The 16,850-nt window shown below is 43.1% G+C and overlaps 2 protein-coding genes across 4 annotated transcripts in view; both read right to left on the bottom strand.

The window, feature by feature from the left end:
• Positions 1-276: 276 nt before the first annotated feature.
• LOC114868135 (zinc finger protein 827-like) lies at positions 277-12,000 on the bottom strand. Of its 2 annotated transcripts, none has more exons than XM_029171521.3 (9): positions 11,622-12,000; positions 9,334-9,807; positions 8,496-8,714; positions 7,517-8,218; positions 5,996-6,056; positions 5,822-5,892; positions 4,866-4,920; positions 4,342-4,536; positions 277-4,087 (listed from the first exon to the last, which is right to left on the bottom strand). In XM_029171521.3, the coding sequence occupies exons 2-9, from the start codon at positions 9,554-9,556 to the stop codon at positions 3,427-3,429; spliced, it is 2,187 nt and encodes a 728-aa protein (XP_029027354.1). In that variant the 5' UTR covers positions 9,557-9,807; positions 11,622-12,000; the 3' UTR covers positions 277-3,426. The 2 variants fall into 2 exon arrangements, with proteins under 2 accessions (XP_029027354.1, XP_029027363.1); XM_029171530.3 differs by lacking the exon at positions 11,622-12,000 and adding an exon at positions 11,095-11,615.
• A 1,426-nt stretch (positions 12,001-13,426) lies between these two features.
• LOC114868699 (uncharacterized) overlaps positions 13,427-16,850 on the bottom strand; it is a 6,383-nt gene continuing 2,959 nt past the window's right edge. Inside the window, exons 6-12 of one of the 2 annotated variants that reach the window (XM_029172505.3) lie at positions 16,782-16,839; positions 16,242-16,285; positions 15,847-16,031; positions 15,426-15,509; positions 14,668-14,906; positions 14,093-14,197; positions 13,427-14,007 (exon numbers count right to left, since the gene is read on the bottom strand). In XM_029172505.3, coding sequence (XP_029028338.2) covers positions 13,980-14,007; positions 14,093-14,197; positions 14,668-14,906; positions 15,426-15,509; positions 15,847-16,031; positions 16,242-16,285; positions 16,782-16,839 — 743 coding nt within the window. In that variant the 3' untranslated portion in view covers positions 13,427-13,979. Of the gene's footprint in view, positions 14,008-14,092; positions 14,198-14,667; positions 14,907-15,425; positions 15,510-15,846; positions 16,032-16,241; positions 16,286-16,781; positions 16,840-16,850 lie in introns of those variants that run through there. The other variant, XM_055513794.1, reaches the window with a different exon arrangement.

The following is a 16,850-nucleotide window of genomic DNA, read 5'->3' as shown; positions in this document are numbered from 1 at the left end:
ATTAAAGTGAAGATCAAATATATGGAGAAGTCTCACTGTCCTGTGAAATCTCTGCACCAGTAAACAGATTAGACTCCTTTAGTTCCCACTCCTTCACTGTAACATGATCCTCTCGCTGACGTTGACCACATGTGAGCAGGTGCAGAACCAGAGGTGGGCAGGGGTGGCCCCTCCATTGGCATTGGGGGCACCACCACTGTTTGAGTGGAAACTGTCACATTTACCATTTTATTGACAAATGTGTTTACAATGCTTCATCATGAAATGCTTCCTAAGTCAGATCAAGGAAAAACTTTATTGATCATTGCAGCAGCAAACCGTAACAGGATACAGTAGATAAAATAAACTCAATGAAGAAGATAAAGAGACAATAACATATAAATCTAAAAGAGTGGGAAGTTTTTCATGCTTGTTTATGTTTTTTATGCAAATAAACTAAGATGTAACGTGCAGGCAGACATCGGTTTTCAGGCTATGCAGAGTCTAGCACCACTGATTAGAGACACATCCTGTGAAGCCTTTTCTCTTCTAGTTGCTCTGTTTGTAGGTGTTTCAGGGTTAGTTTTCAGTCAGTTCTACCTCCTTGGTTCTGTATCTCTTAATAAGGTCACATTCAAAACACATTACTTCTGTTGCTGATGTTCTTCTACTACTCGTGCAAAATTATTTTATTTTAAAAAGTGAACTTACATCTCATAAGTGATCCATACCATCATTTCAGAATAACTTGAAATCATATTCTGGGTTTAGAAACAAGCTGAAACTCACTGTGTTATGGGGTAATGGGGGTGTTATGGGGTCTAATGTGTCTGTAGTTAACATAAACAATTTACTCATTTAATTTAAGCAAAATCCTGATAAATTAATTAATAAGTGCAAACAGTACATAACATACACAAGAAGCAAGAGTCATAAAAACAAATAAAATATCAAAACTTTGCTGCTATTCATCACTACATGAACGCATCAAATAGAACCAATTGCCCAGTTTACTGACTTCATAATGTGTACCAGTACCTACCAGGCGTTTGTTCAAATTGCCTTGAGAGAGACCTGTTTTGGTCAAAGCAGTGTTATATATTATGCTTATATCATGCTCCTGAGATGTCATCATTTACTAGAACATATTGAATAAAACATCTTTTCCCATCTCTGAAACAGTCTAACAGCCCTTCGCGTTTTATAGGTTCTCTATGTTTTTTGTTTATTAATGCTAATATTTTTTTATTTAGCATATCAGTAATTCTCACTAAAGTTTGTTTACAGCATCCTTACAGAATAATGTATATTTTAAATTAATTTAAATTTAGGAAACCAAATGTAATGTGAAAGAAAATGTAATTGTTCCTTTTTTTAATTATTACTAAATCAAAGGTTGCCAAATCTGTGTTGTTTGAGGGAGAATGGTTCCAGTTACAGCAACACAACTGACTGTGTATGTGCAGCAGTGACAATCGGACATTATCAGAAACAAAAGGCCCAACTTCCAACCGGCAATGAGCTCTGAACATGTTGGAGCCTCTCACCTTCCTGACATTCAGGTGAGAGGGCTGTTGGTGGGGAAGCAAGCTAAAATCAGCATATTTCTAATTCTATTCAACACTGTTTGAAGCAGACGCTGTCAGTCTACATCTAGCCCTCAACCTGGAACCAAGCTCAGGTTTCTGGTCTTTTTATATTTCCTGTTTCTGCTTATATTTTCTGGTAATCTCCGAGTTGAGAATCTCTGCATCTCTATTGTTGATTTCACTCACTTCTAACATTCACACATTATAAACCAAAGCTATGTCTAATTATCAGCTTCACATTCAGCTCCTGTGTAGGCTGGGAGGAGCTATGGAGAAAACAAATATGGTCATGATTTAGTTGTTTGTGTCAAATTACTGCATTTTAGAGAAGAAGTAACTTTGTACATTTTTACTTTTTTCCGTATGACTCCTCCATGGCCTATTCAAAATAATGAATAATACTCATTTTTTAGAGTAATTTCAGTTATTTTAGTCTTATAGTCTGTAGTGACAGCTGGATCAGTCTGAACCCTTCTAACCCTAACCCTTCAGAGGACTCCACGGTGACCTAAGACCAAAGATGCTGTGGTTTTTTTTAGTTTCCTTCTACACACTTAGAAACAAACTGATGCTTTTGATTTAGTCATTAGTGTTAAAAAAAGCTTAAGTGTCTAAAATTATTCTTTTTTGTCTTAACTAAGTACTGTATAGTGCAACTTCAAATTAAGACATTTAGGACTCGTAGGACCCCGTGTAGTTATGTAAACACAAATACATTATCAATATACATTAACACAAATATTAGAAATATCATCACTGTCCTCCAGAAACCGTAGACTTAAAAATTCTCAAAGAAACAGCAGCGAAGCTAGTATCACTTTGAATCATAGGTACTAAACTAAAATGGTTTAACGTAACCAGCAACTATTTTACAGATTCATCAGGTTTCAAGAAAAATATAAAACAAGTTTGATATAGTTGTTTTTATGTGGTTTCTATTTATAAGGTTATTTTTTAAACCATAACCTTGTGATGGACATGTAACATGGAAATTTCTCCATAGTGGGACGAATAAAGGTCTATCTTAATTCTTGTCATAGAAAGTTTCTTATTAACAATTAACAATTATCTTATCAAAACATACAAATGTCCTTGTTTCAAACACTAAAGGACAAATTTGTTTACAGTCACAGCTTTAGTTTAATTTCACCCAAATATTTGTATATGACCAAACATTTGCAAAACTAATCTTTGTCAAACCTTCAGTAAAGGTAATGGATTTCCATTAAACATCCACAAAACATGTTGGCTTGGTCTTTACATCTGCTTGGTCAAATAATGTTCAGGAGACAAAATTAAGCCGTTTACTAGTGACAGAATTACTTAATTAAATTTTCATTTTCTATTTTTGTGCATGGAGATTTTTTTTGAGTTTAGAGCTTCTGAAGGACAAGAGATACAGGCAATAAATATGTCACACAGATAAATAGATAAGAGTTCAGTGATTATATGAGAAGCTGAAGCAGGCAGGAATGCAGCAAAAATCACGAGCATGATGCAAAAGTTCAATAAATTTAAAACGTTCCTTATCTGTGTGTTTTCAGTGCATTGAGCATAACAGTAGCTGACATTCTCATAGTGTTGAGTGACAGTACGTCGGATACATTACAGAGCTTTACATCCATCGCTTCAAATGTCCAGAGAATGGATAGGAGAGGAAACAAGGGCGGGGAGAGAGGGAATGAGAAGAGAAGACAGGAACAGGAGTAGGGGAGGAGACAATGCATGAGGGAAGGAGAGAGAAGGAAAGGAAATGAGAGGATGAGGAGAAAGTCAACATGAGGGGACTGTGAAGAAAGGAGGGGAGAGAAAGTAGAGGAGGAGAGTGATCAGAAGAGAAGAGAAACACAAGAAGCACTTATGAAGTTGTCAGACCAAGGTAGCTGAGAAATAAGTGCTGGGTGGAGGAGGAGGAGGGGGAAGAGGAGGAAGATGAGGAAGGGCGTGGTTTCAGAGAGATGAGTGTGGTGATGGGCAGGAGAGGAGACAGATCCTTCCATCCCGCCCGGTCAGAGAGCGAGGGGTGAAGCGGAGGGAGCGAGGAGGCCGCAGCGGTGTGCGTGCTGAGCGGAGTGTGCAGCCGCTGCACGTGTTTGTTGGAACGCTGATTGTCTCCGTGCACGTAGGAGCGGTGCGTGTGCACGTCGCTGGGCGCGTCCGCCGCGTTCCCGCTCATGTGCGCGGCGTGTTTGACCTTGCAGTGCAGGCGCAGACTGTCCCGCCGCTTGGCGCTGTAGGGGCAGAGGTCGCAGGTGAACGGGCGCTCCCCCGTGTGCACGCGAACGTGCTCCACCAGTTTGTTGGCTGTCCTGGTCAGGTGGCCGCACCGGTCGCAGCGGTACTGGTTGCCTTGGCGATGACCCTGGAAGTGAACCAGAAGCTCTTGTTGCCCGGGAAACGACCTCTGGCAGATACGGCAGCGATGCTCAGAGGCGCTCTTGTCGGGCTGGGTTGCCATAGCAACTGCAAGAGCGCTACAAGAGGCGGCAGAGGCAGCAGGAGGGATGTCAGGAGGGCATCTGGGAGCCAGAAGGAGAGAGAGAGGTTAAAACAGCCCCGTCTCTTTAAAAGACAGAATGTGCACAGTAAAAGCACAACAGGAGTCCTGCTGGTGATGAAGCACCTGCTCACAGCTGCTTTATTCACCGCTGCCAACACAACATATTTAACAGTTATGACCGGTGGCACTGGTACACAAAGTCAGCACAGTGCAGGTAGTTCACTAAAATACCATCACAGATATTTAGAGTGAATATTCCACACGTAAAAGCACCTCATGTCTCCGCTGACTCCCGTGTCGCCCTGTACGTGCGTGTCGGCATGAACCCTCATCTCTGCCTCCTGATTGGTGGAGTGGTCGCACACGCAGCAGTGCAGCGAGAACGAGCTGCGCTCCCACTGCCGATGTTCTGTCATGTGACTCTGGAAAAGGGCACGGAGGTCCGTCTCAAAGCCACAGACGTGACACCTGGGGGAAGTTTGAAGGTTGGGGAACACGTTTAATCACTGTGGTAGGTGGGCTCCATGTTGATATACAGCATGTGTCATTTGCAGTAAACATAAAGCTACAGCCAGTGGGTGGTTAGCCACGTTAGCTAATGTTAGCTTCTGTTTGATGTAGTTCCTCCAGTTTGTTTGAATTGTGTATTAAGAGCTTTGAAAAGGATGCAAAACATGTGTGAAACCAATGGAAAAGATGCCAGCTGTGGTAAGAAGGTGATGGTGAACATCGGTTTCCTGAGGTGGATCTTTGGAAAATGTAATACTTGGTTTATAGGACAAACAACAGCTTGTTACCTGTAGAAGTAAGAGCAACCTGTGCTTGGATCTCTGCTCAGGCTGCTTTGGCTTCCTGTGAGAAGAGAGACACACGTGTTTATTATTCTCTTTAGTGGTTCATGAAATAAATCTTTGGATGCCATAATTCCCCTTTTTCTTTGTACTGCAAAATCTATTCATGATGAGCCCCTGTGGAAGTTATTACTGAAACAACTTAGAGACTTCACTACAGCACCGTATTTATGATAAACCCAAAGGGCAAGTTGGTGGCAGCATAAATCCATAAGAGCATACACAGAGCCCGCCTCTAAAACATAAAATATATAATATAAACACTGCAGACAAAACAAACCCGTCCAAAATATTTATTTGATCATGTCAGCGCAGTGAAGATAAAAGTTCAAAGCCTTAGAAAAGCCTGTAGAAGCTACTTGAAGGATAGAACTTAAATATTATTCACTGCCTGGAATAAAATATAAAATTAAAGTGTTTAACTATATGATGAAAATAGAGTTCAACTGTTGCTTTTTGAACATTTTCTATTGTTTCACATGTGTTGGGCTGTATAAAATGTGCTACGTGAAGAAACGCGGCCTTTTCCTTTAAGGAACATGACAGCACATGCTGCTAATCACGCTAATATCATTTGGATCAGTGGTAATGTTGAGCCTGTTAGCTCCTTTAATCCTTCCACTCTGACTGACGGTGTCAGTTTCATTACTGCGCGTCACAGCGAGATTGGAAAGCTAAGAAACAATGATAAGCACAACACTGAGTCAGTATGTGAATAAAAAACGCTCCCATGAGACAGTTCTCAACACTCAAAGATCTACGCCTCCTCAAGTAAACAGGAGCTGCTGAGTGTTCTCACACAGTGTCACTGTGGCTTCATCTGAACGCTCTGATGGAGGAGTAGCTATTCCCACCGTCTCCTTCACCCTGTGTCTTACTGTACATGAGTGCACACATTTTACCAAGTGGAGGTTCCTGGGAGCTCAACAGTGGAGGGGAGCGAAGTGGGTCCATGTTCACCTTCGGGTCAGGGCTACAGAAGGAGCAGCACACACACAGTCATGCACGGTAAAAGCACACGCCGAGCTGTGTGGGTAGAGGTCATGGGGTCAACCCCACAGGAAGTGTGACGGTACCTGGTTCTGATGGGTGGACTCATCCTCTCCACCAGCTGATTGTTGGATTTACTGACTCTCTCTGTGGAAAGACAGCGACAATTAATTTATTTTGTTTATTTATTTATGTTTTTATTGTGACGTTTACATTCAACGTATATTGAAATGAGCTAGCATATACCCGCCAGGCAACTCAGAGTAAAATGTTTACAGAAATCTGATTAAGGCGAATCAGACTTTCTTATATACAGTTTCGTTGAGAAGGGTTTCACTACAAAATATAGAAAGATCAAAAGAAAATATGATTTGCTATAAACAGTGTCATCTCCAGAAACTTGCTGCAACTGAATTCGAAAAAGACGTGTAGAAGTGAAACCATCAAATGGATGCTTCCAAGAAATCAACAACCTGAGTGTCCTGCTTGGTCTACAGATTTCCCACTGCTTCACAAGTAGCTGCATTTAATAAAGCACTAGTGAAAGAAATGTGCACAGACATGGTCTATAGGTGACTGAGGTCAGCGGAGTGTGTCCATAAGTTTAAAGTAGACTTTATACGACTGGAACCAAGTCCTTGAAGGTGTTTGAATCGAATAAAACACAACGCAGTCACGTTGTCTCAGAGAGGCTCATTCTGCAGGATTTAACAAGTTAACACCTTTTAATACATTTGATACAACTTTGAAAACAGGTTGAAATCTCATTCATGACAATCACACAAAATAAAAAAACAGAACTGAGACTATTGAGCCTCCAGCAGCTTAATGTAGGGATGAATGTGTAGCTGCTCAGCTAATGTTAGCAAAAGAGAAAATACTACAGAATTTCACTATTAAAACATGAATAAATGAATCAGAATATTTAAATCCCCGGACGCCATGTGATTAGTTCTGTTTATGGCACCACATTGGCAAAAATGTTTTATTGCAATTATAGTGCAATTATTGTCATCATGACTTTTAATTCAGAAAGACGCTAAAGCTTAATTTAACTTCTACCCAGAGTCTCAGCCTTTAGCACTGCTGCTGCTTCTTTTCACTATTTAAGTTGTTCAAGCTAAGACAAGGATTCAAATATAGCATTTGTCCAGATGTCTTGATCTCATCTGTATCTGGATGATGAGAGGAACTGGGGGTGAGTAATTTTTTGATGCCAGTAATACACAGTGTAGCTGCAAACTACATTAACCACTGTCACAAAAGCAACCAGTAGTGTAACTGCAGATCTGTACTGTAGCTGGAGCCACATATTAATTCTGAACATACATTTTGGACCCTGCCTCTTATATTAAGTGATGCCTATCCAACCTTTCTGGACAAGCTTCCTGTATTCTGTTTTCTGACGGCTAAAAAGAGTCTCTACTTCTGCTAACATGGTGGTGTTTTCATCTGCCAGAAATTTTTCATAGGACTGGGGTCACACTCTGGACGTCTATGTTTCTTCCCTTCAGGATATTTTGCTTTCCTGTGTTATGAAATAGAGGCCAAACTCTAAACCTTTCCCCTTGTGTTACTGTAGCTGACAAAGTGTTTGTGTGTGTTACCTGAAAGCTGGTGCAACAATGTGGACGCCAGGTTCACGGACATGTCCTGCCACAGCACAGCTCTGAGGCACTGGTCGGCCATCTTGGCACCAGAGGTCAACTGGTCTTCCATCTTAGCTCCAAAGATGAGCTGCTCCTCGGTCTTTGTCCTTGAAAAGCCTTGGTCAACTATCTTGGCTCCAGGAAGAGGCCACTCTTCTGTCTTGACTCCAGAGAAGGACATGCCGCTCATTTTTGCTCTGGAGAACGGCCGCTCTGCAATTTTTGCTTTAAAGAGAAGCTGCTCCTCCATTTTGGCTCCAGAGAGCAGGTTATCACCCATGTTGGGCCCAGAGACACCATTATCCTCCATTTTAACTTTAATCTCAAACTTGCTGGCTCCAGAAATGGCACCATCACCTGTCTTAAAGCCAGCCTGGCAGCCTCCAGTAAAAAATGTGTCTTCCAATTTCAGGCCAAGAAGACATTGGTCCGCCATTTTGGCTCCAGTGTGCAACTGCTCAGCCATCTTGGTGCCTTTAAGACTCTGGTTTTCTGTTTTCATAGAGAAAAGATGGTAGCTGGAGATTTTTGGTGAAGATGTTTTCACGTCCTTCGTGATAGTTCGGTCGTTGATGTGATCGGCCATAACTATTGTGTCAACTTCAACGGGCTCTTCTTCCTCTTTGACCCTCACGCCCAAGCAGTTCACCTCCTGACGCTCTGTAATTGGTCAAAAATCTGTCAGTGCATCTGTAGTAAATGCTTATACAAGTACGCAGACAGTTGCAAAATCACAAGTCAGTCAACAGTCAGAAATGTACAGAGAACATTTAAAAACTGGTCATGTCTGGCTTAAGACAATCAGGCATCTTACCAGCATAGAAGGCATCATGATAATAACTTGGACTTTCATTAATAATTTAATAAATTAATCAGAGATTATTTTTCTATTATAACTTAACCTAACACTGCCAATATTGTAACACCCAGACGTTACCTGCCAGTTTCCTGAGCAGGTCTGAAGCCAGTGTGTCTGCAGCAGCGTTGCCATCAGGCGTGTGCGTGAGCGACGGTGGTTCAGGACTTGCCCCAGGTCCGTCTGGTGACAGAGCGAGGCCAGGCTCATCCTGCTGGCCTCCCTGAACCTCCAGAAGCGCCTCACGCCGCTGAGGCTCTGCACGGCTCCCAGGATGCACCTGAGCCTTCTGGGTGGCCTCTGAAAACAAGAGAGAAAGTGTGAGTGTGATTTGATTAATCTGTAAATAGATTACAGAGGAGTTCCTATTACAGCCTCTGACTGAACTCAGCTCACCAGTAGAGGTTTGTACAACACATGGCCAAAGGTACGGGACACCAACAATAAAGCAGCACAGGGGCAGTTTTGTTGTTGTGTGTATTATTGGATATACAGGAGAGATGAAGAATAAATCAAGCAAGTCCCACTTGGAGAAAAAAAGGGTTAAAACAGGATGAATACATCCTTCCACTTTGACTGACTGAATACATCTGAGTGGCAGCGTTAGGAGAAAATGCTGAAATGAGGGGTGTGTCCGAATATTTCACCTCATTAATCAATTAGTGAACGAAGCAGGTTTTGACTGTAGGTAAGATGTTACTGCAAAAAGACTTCTTAGAAATGGGAAAAGCATTGGTGAAAATTTGTGAGAATACTTATAAAAAAGGCCGTTATAGACCGAAAATAGAGAATAAAATAAATTTTGTTTAAGCAATTTCATTATGATCATCAACTCCTCAGGTTGAAGGTGCAGTGAGTAAAATGATGATTATTTGGACGATAAAACAAAAGCAGACAATTGATGCTACGTGTGTGTTACCTGACAGCCTGATCAGAAGGTCAGACGCCATCTTGGTACTGACATCAGGGCTGAACAGAGAGGTTGCTGCTGGGAAGGGACTGGAACCTGTGGCACGTGTGTCAGGCGCACTCAGCAAGCGGGCGTCATCGCTGGTGTGTATCCTTACGTGTGTGTTCGAAGGCTGTGTGTGTCGTTTAGCTGCATCAGAGGGAGGCTGCAACACACTCGACCCACGCTTCATTTTCCAGTGTGTGTGTGTTCGTAAAAAGAGAGAGAGTCAAAACTCAGAAGAGAGAGAGAGTGCAAGTGAGAAGGAAGAGGAGGAAGGAGAGGAGGAGGAAGGCAGCGTTGCTAAAATAAGACGACTGTGTTTTTTAACATATGGAAGCAAAGAGAGCATGATAGAGAAAAAGCAAGAGGAGAGTGAGTTAAAGGAGAGAAAATGAGGGAGGATTTGGTGTTCAGGCTGAGCTGCTGCTGGCTCTCATTGACCTGGAAGAAGGAGAAAGAGATGGGTCGAGGGAGAGGAGGTGAAATAGGAAAAAAGAAGATGGATTGAGACGAGAAGCGATAAAACGACCAACAGCAAGGATGAAGGGCAAGAGAGGGCAGAAGAGGATGGAGATGGAAACAAAGAGAAAGGAGAGAAAAGGAGAAGGAATACAGTATGAACAAAGCCAATCTGTGAATAAATAAATTATTGAATGGAAAAGGCCCAATAATAAGGGGATAAATCATCTCATTATCGCCATGGTAACGGACCCTGCTGTGTTGCCTCCTGCCCTGACCTTCCCAATGACAAACAATCAGCAATTATGATCAATAATCATCAATAACCACTTCCACCTGCCATCAGCTATTAACCCTGATCACTTCTCGCCCTTCCAGGGAAGAAGACTTAACACATCAGCTTTGCTTTGTACCAACGTACGTAAAAAAACGGTTACATAACAAATGACAGCCCCAAGCAAGGTGAAAAAGCACAAAAATTCAAATGATTGCTATTTAATATTCTATGTGAGCGGTTTACCCCACTGTTGAACAAATGCATATTTTTAATAAAAGCAATTAACGATGTTGCATTGTAAACATCTTAGCATAGAGAGTTAGTTTATATATGCTTTTGTTTCTCATTGTTCTGTTAGGGCAATAAATATTTATTCAATTCTAATTAGATAAGATTATGAGCCGCAATGATTTTTTCGTAGAAATAAAAATGTTTCTAAATTACAGGGTTTGCTCAAGTATAACAACATAAGATAAGCTAATAAAAATGCTATTAAATGATCAGGTCCTTTCAGGACCTTTCAGATTTGGGCTGTAAATCAGAAACCAGGAGGCATCTGAAGAGCTCACCTTCGTCTCTTGGAACATAATAAATAATTTTTAGTATGTTCTGCTGTTTCATAAACTAATTGATTGATTGACCAAATGATAGTTGTAATTGATAATGGGCATTAGCTCTTCAGTGGGGCTAAAACAAATAACAACAAACAAGAAACAAATCAAATAGATAATAGCAATTATCACAATATAGTCGCATAGAAAATAATGAGGCTACTTAAAAATATAGTAGTTAAAGACATCTGAATGAAACCTGTAGGAGAATTTACAAACTGGCCATTGAAAAAAAATATAAAAATATAACCAATTTGTTAAAAATACATTTGATCAATGCAATAAATTTCTAAAATATAAATAAGTAAGAATAAATAATAACATTTTGCAAAACTGTCCTAAAATAAACGGGATTAAACTAAAATTTTAAAACGCGACAACCCATCCATCCTCGGTTCACCGGTCGACCCCGTCTCGTTCAGCCTCCCGTGTCCGTCTCTAGGCGACACAGCCCGGGATTCTGCTGCGCCGCATCCGGGGGGAGCGGACGTGAGCCCCGGCCCCTCTCCCGGTGTCGGTCGGTGGGTGTCGAAGCCCGCGGAGCCCCGCCGTTAGCTAGTTATGCGTGCCACCCCCACCCCCCGCAACATGGCTGCACGGCCGTCAGACCCCACCGCACCGAGTCACAAAGTCAGTCCCGGGGGCGGCGGCGGAGCTCGTCCCGCGGCGCCGCTGGCTCGGGTATTCTAACGGCTGTTTTTGTGACCGGTAACGGGGGCAGGTGTCAGGAACCGGCCATCACCCTCCCGCCCCCCGCTCGCTCTCCTGCAACATGGCTGAACGGTAACCCGACCTCACGAGACCTCACACGTCCTTTCACGGGTCAGCTAGCATCGGTACCGGGCCGCCGCCGGCACCGGCACCGGCGCGCGGCGGACGGGCCGTTCGGCTCCGTCTCTGTGACTTACCGGTACCGGGTGGGGGCGCAGGTGGCGGCGGTGGTGCAGTCCGGGGCATAGCCTATATTTAGCCTCCAGACGTCTCCCATGGTGACTTCCTCCTCTCCTCCTCTATGACATTATCCCCGCAGCCGAAAGTGAAGCCGAAGGAAAACGGTGGCGATGAACCGCTTCTCCTCCGATGACGGGTCGGTCACCGAGCAGGGCAGATGGAGGGTTCCGCCTCCCCTCTCGCGCTCTCTCTCTTTCTCCCTCTCTCTGTGAGAGGTGCAGCGCGCGTGTCTGTCCACGCGCCGGATCACAGCACAAGGGCAGGTCACGATGAACCCGTGGGCGCGCGCCTCCACCCGAACCCGCGCCCGGACGCTCAAACGGGTGACACGGGAAGAATTCAACACACAGTTGTGTAAAACTGAAGGAAACGTGCTTCTGCTACTTTGTTGATGGCGCGAGCAACATGGCCGCGTGAGCCCCTGGGCTCGCTTTTATTGTTGGCCCCTCTTCACCTTATTTGGTCCTTTCTGGATCATTTCTGTCCCAAAAAAACAGAGCAAAGCCATGTTGTTGTCTTCCTGTGCGGCCCGTGGGTCCTGCTGTGTCCTGCTGTGGCTGTAACTATGATAATACAGATATTTGACCCTAATAAGAATGAATCGGTAGAATAATGGGGCACTTCACTTCCTTTTCCAAAATGCACGCGCAGCTCGTTTTATCACTGTTTTCAAACTGTATATCGGGCACAGGTTCCGGGGGCAGGAGGCAAACCCGCCCTAGCGGCCACAGGTGGTATTACAACGTATGATAACGTGACACGCTTGGGTCAAAAGCTATTTTACAAATCAAATAGTTATAATTAAATTGAACAAAGTTCAGGAGCTTGAATTTAGGATCAACTAACTGGAACTTTAGCATGGAATCCATCTGTATTGGCCAATTGTGCTACAGCGACTTATGTTAATCGTGTGATGCACAAAAAGGAATTATTTCAAAACGAGCTTGTCTTTATTTATTAGAGCCGCTTGTTTGTTGTTGTTTCAAAGTCTAGCGGAGACTTATTCCTAATTAAATCAGGTATCTTTACCAGTATAAGTACAGTAATAATAATATAAAAGCAGTTTTTTGTAATAGCTGGAAAAGAAACCGTAATTTAATTATTCATATGTACTGCAGATGGTTTCAAGTCATTACAATATTCTGGGATTAAACAGCAAAAATTTTTTTACAAAATTTACAGCACTACAGTTATGATTATATATGATGGGGCCCTGTATACTTAGAGCAAAAGTTTAAAAAGCCAGAAGTCAGAAGTAGCAATAATGGTAATACTAATGAATGTATTATTGGCGGTTTGACAATATTAGCAATTATATTATTGTAAATCCTTTGTAGAGAAATACTGTTACTGCTTATACCTGTATTTATCTAGATTCAATTTTAATAGGAAACACAAATGTCCTAAATGTAAGGTACTAAAAAGTATATAAGTATAAAAAATTATTAGAGTTCCAGAAAAAATGCTGAAATATAGTTATAAAATAAATAAAGTTTTATTAAAGCAGTGATAGCCTAAAGTTACTGTATATTAGAAATAGTGACGGTGCAGTGTCGTGTTTCCGCCTGCAGAGGGAGACAGAGCATCTCAGAACAGCATTAAACACGCGTCACAGAGACACAATATCTTAACATAGCGTTAAGACTCTAAGTAAAAGGGATTCCACTTTACTTCCCTTTATAATTTTATTCAGCCAAAATTAACAAAAAAAGTAGACAATACTTCTCAAAAATATTAGTTTAAAAAATACTTTTACACATAATTGAAGAGTCTTTTTTAATGCAATAAACCAAAATTCAGTTTTTGTTAATTGCCTTGAGGGTTTTAATGAAGCGGTTGTTGCCGGCGCGGTTTAAACTTCAAGGCCTCAGGTTTCTTGCATGAGAAGCCGTCATGCTACACTGATACATATTCAAATGGGATAAAGGGAAGTTTGGGAAACCTTTTTAAGCAGGTGACCAACACATCCAGAAGTGGAACCTGAACCTTTGTTATCTAAGCAGGAAGCAGTATGCAGATTGTGTGCAGAAACACTGCATGCAGCTCAGACTGAACGACAGTGGAAAAGTTAGTCAGAGGTCCAATAACTGGAACCCTTATGTCCTCAGCTAGCAAACAATTAAACATTCTGCAATATAAAATTCACTAATCCAAATCAAAATGACTTCAAATCCTACTTTTCATCTTTATGCTGCTTTGTAGCTTGTCATGAACTGAGCCCATCACCATCTGAATGGCACAGTTTCAGTCAGGTAAAGCAAATGACACCTATGAAGTTCTGTGGTGGAGTCACTTGACCTGGTCCTTCCTCTTCCTCACCCTTCATCCTCAACATCACAGACGCTGCAGCAGAAACACACTTTTAAAGGGCTGTGACCGGCGCCAGAGGCAATTTATCATAGTAAAGCACAGACTGATATGTTCTTACACAGACTTGTAGAAGCTCTTCTGGCCCATCATGTGTGCTCTGAAGATGTTAATGGCTTTAAACACGTCCATCTGGTTCTGGTGTTCCTCAATCATGGCTCTGTACCTGTCACACACACACACACACACACACACACACACACACACACACACACACACACACACACACACACACACACACACACACACACACACACACACACACACACACACACACACACACACACTGTGTGTAGTCTGGGCTAACAGAAAATAAACTCTGCACCGGTAAAGTTGACGGCGTCACAAGAGAAACATGCAGCAAAAGCTTCTCTAAAACTACTGGTAAAATAAAAGTCAACGTGATCGAAGATGCAAAAAAGGTGGATCCTCGTTTTCCATTATGCAAATTCACAGTGTGACCTTAAAGAACCGGTAAATCCTCACGTCTACTCCTGAAGCTTCTAGCGCTGCTGTTTAGAGTGGGTAGTACTGCATATGTATCGTATGTACACCCCTCCACCTGCAGGTGAATATTGAAGTACTGCGTGTACTGTGGACATGCAGTAAAGAACGAGGAGGGTCTGTAACAGGTACCTCTGCGTCCACGCGGCCTCGAGCAGGCCGTCTCTGCTCCACGTCTGGTACAGGGTCCGGTTCACAGCCTGAGGCTCAGGTCGGACCCGCTCAGGGAGCAGTTCCCCAGCCAGGAATTCACGGAGCGAGGCTCGAGCCGATAGCGCCACCAGCCAGTAGACGGGATCCTCTAACACCACAGAATGAAAGGCCTGCAGGGGCAGGTGGAGCCACTCTGGGGGGGGGGGTGCGTCAGAGCTCTGACCCGAAACACGCGACACAGCCACAAAACAAAAGCGTTCACTTCACTCCGGTTCTGTCATGATGCAGATGTCTGTTTGTTTTACAAAATATATTTTCCTCTCAGTGTAATGACTCGGGATTATTCAACACTGTACATAAGAGTTCCATTTAGTTAAATGCTCCATTTCACGTTGATCCCTGTTTTCTAAAGAATGTTCTGGTGTCAAATTGTGAAAAGGATTTAGAAGGTTTCATCATTGTACAGCGTTGTTTTCAGACAAGCTGTGACCTTGGAGCATTTTTCCTGCTGGTAAACACAGTTTTTAAAGTAATGTTACAGTTTGAAAGAGGATCAGGGCCACTACACAATTAAAACAAGTTCGGGCCTTTTTCCACAGAACTTTGTGTGATTTGTGTCATTAGTTTGATAATGAAAAGAGAAATGGTCAATTCTTCTTATTTCAGCCGTGCTTGTTCATTTTCTGAAGCGAGACCTAATTGTGGTTTGAGTTGTCAGAGATGCTGAGGGGTCAAACCTCCACTCTGCTCCTGTAGTGTTGAAGTGTGTCCAGCAGAAGTGCCCTCATGCCGTCGTCTTCCTGCAGACGAGCAGTCAGGGTCTGAGGGAGGAAATAAGATGCGTCACCAACCAGTCGCACAGGTTCAGGTCACTGCTGTGGCTCAACCTTAGAGAGAATAGAGAGAGGAAAACTGAAAGAAACAAGAGGCTGCTCAGGTGTAGTTCTTCACCCACAGTCTACTACACTACAAACATAGGTTATATACAGAGGACGAGGACTCATAACCCAACAATGCAAACTAACTGAGTGCCTCCATTTTGACTCTGTTCTAACATATTTTTTTTTCTGCAACACAAGGTTTTTAATACTGAAGTTATATACAATGCTGACGTGTGGAGTGAGCCACACAAACGGACTAAAAGCGTCGGCCTCTGACCTGCAGCGTGATGCTGACTCTGCGCAGGTACAGCGCCTCCTGCTGGAGGAAGCGGGTGTAACACTGCTCTGTCAGGCGACCTGAAGCCAGAGCTCCGAGGAAGGAGGATGAGTGGAGAATCTCCTCCACCAGCAGGTCGCTCTTACTCCACACAGTGTCAAACAAACTCACACCGGGAACAAGCTCTATGGAGGAGGCAGTGAATGCGTGGTGATATGGATCAGAAACTCCCAAACAGCCCCTCAATGAACCGACTCATGCCTTACAGTGAAGGTATGAATGAATCAGTTAACTGTTATTTTAATTTTTTGGTTATTTTTGGCAGATGTGTTACAGTAGTTGCCACATGGACACATCAATGACACAAAATGGCTGCTGAGCACAAGTGAACTCACCTGGATCGACTGGTTTCCTGCTGGGGAGGACGGAGGTGCAACAGCTGGAGACAAACACAGCAACACAGCAACAGTCCAGTAAGTCCAGTAACATCCCAGTAATAGCCCAGTAACAGCCAGGTAAAAGCCCAGTAACAGCCCAGTAACAGCCCGGTAACAGCCCGGTAACAGCCCGGTAAAAGCCCAGTAACAGCCCGGTAAAAGCCCAGTAACAGCCCAGTAATAGCCCAGTAATAGCCCAGTAACAGCCCAGTAATAGCCCAGTAACAGCCCAGTAATAGCCCAGTAACAGCCCAGTAACAGCCCAGTAATAGCCCAGTAATAGCCCAGTAACAGCCCAGTAATAGCCCAGTAACAGCCCAGTAACAGCCCAGTAATAGCCCAGTAACAGCCCAGTAATAGCCCAGTAACAGCCCAGTAATAGCCCAGTAACAGCCCAGTAATAGCCCAGTAATAGCCCAGTAACAGCCCAGAAGAAATGTGCCAGAGAATGTGAGAGCTTTTGTCTCAGAGTAAACAGTCCTTCCTTTTATATCTCACCTGGTGGAGCAGATGTAGAACCTGAGCTGTCCACAGGGGGCGCTGTGCAGCTCTCCACCTAAACACAAA

Source organism: Betta splendens, chromosome 2 (assembly GCF_900634795.4).
Source record: "Betta splendens chromosome 2, fBetSpl5.4, whole genome shotgun sequence".
Classification (NCBI taxonomy): domain Eukaryota; kingdom Metazoa; phylum Chordata; class Actinopteri; order Anabantiformes; family Osphronemidae; genus Betta; species Betta splendens.
Note: the sequence above shows the minus strand (reverse complement) of the source record. Positions and strands in the feature narration are given on the sequence as shown.

What these genes read in the sequence shown, in the direction of transcription:
- LOC114868135 (XM_029171521.3), bottom strand. Translation starts at nt 9,556, where the DNA reads ATGAAGCGTGGGTCGAGTGTGTTGCAGCCTCCCTCTGATGCAGCTAAA. An exon ending in CCTGCTCAGGAAACTGGCAG is followed by an intron (nt 8,219 to 8,495) that starts GTAACGTCTGGG and finishes GACCAATTACAG; the next exon opens with AGCGTCAGGAGGTGAACTGC. An exon ending in AGTCCACCCATCAGAACCAG is followed by an intron (nt 5,893 to 5,995) that starts GTACCGTCACAC and finishes CTCCTTCTGTAG; the next exon opens with CCCTGACCCGAAGGTGAACA.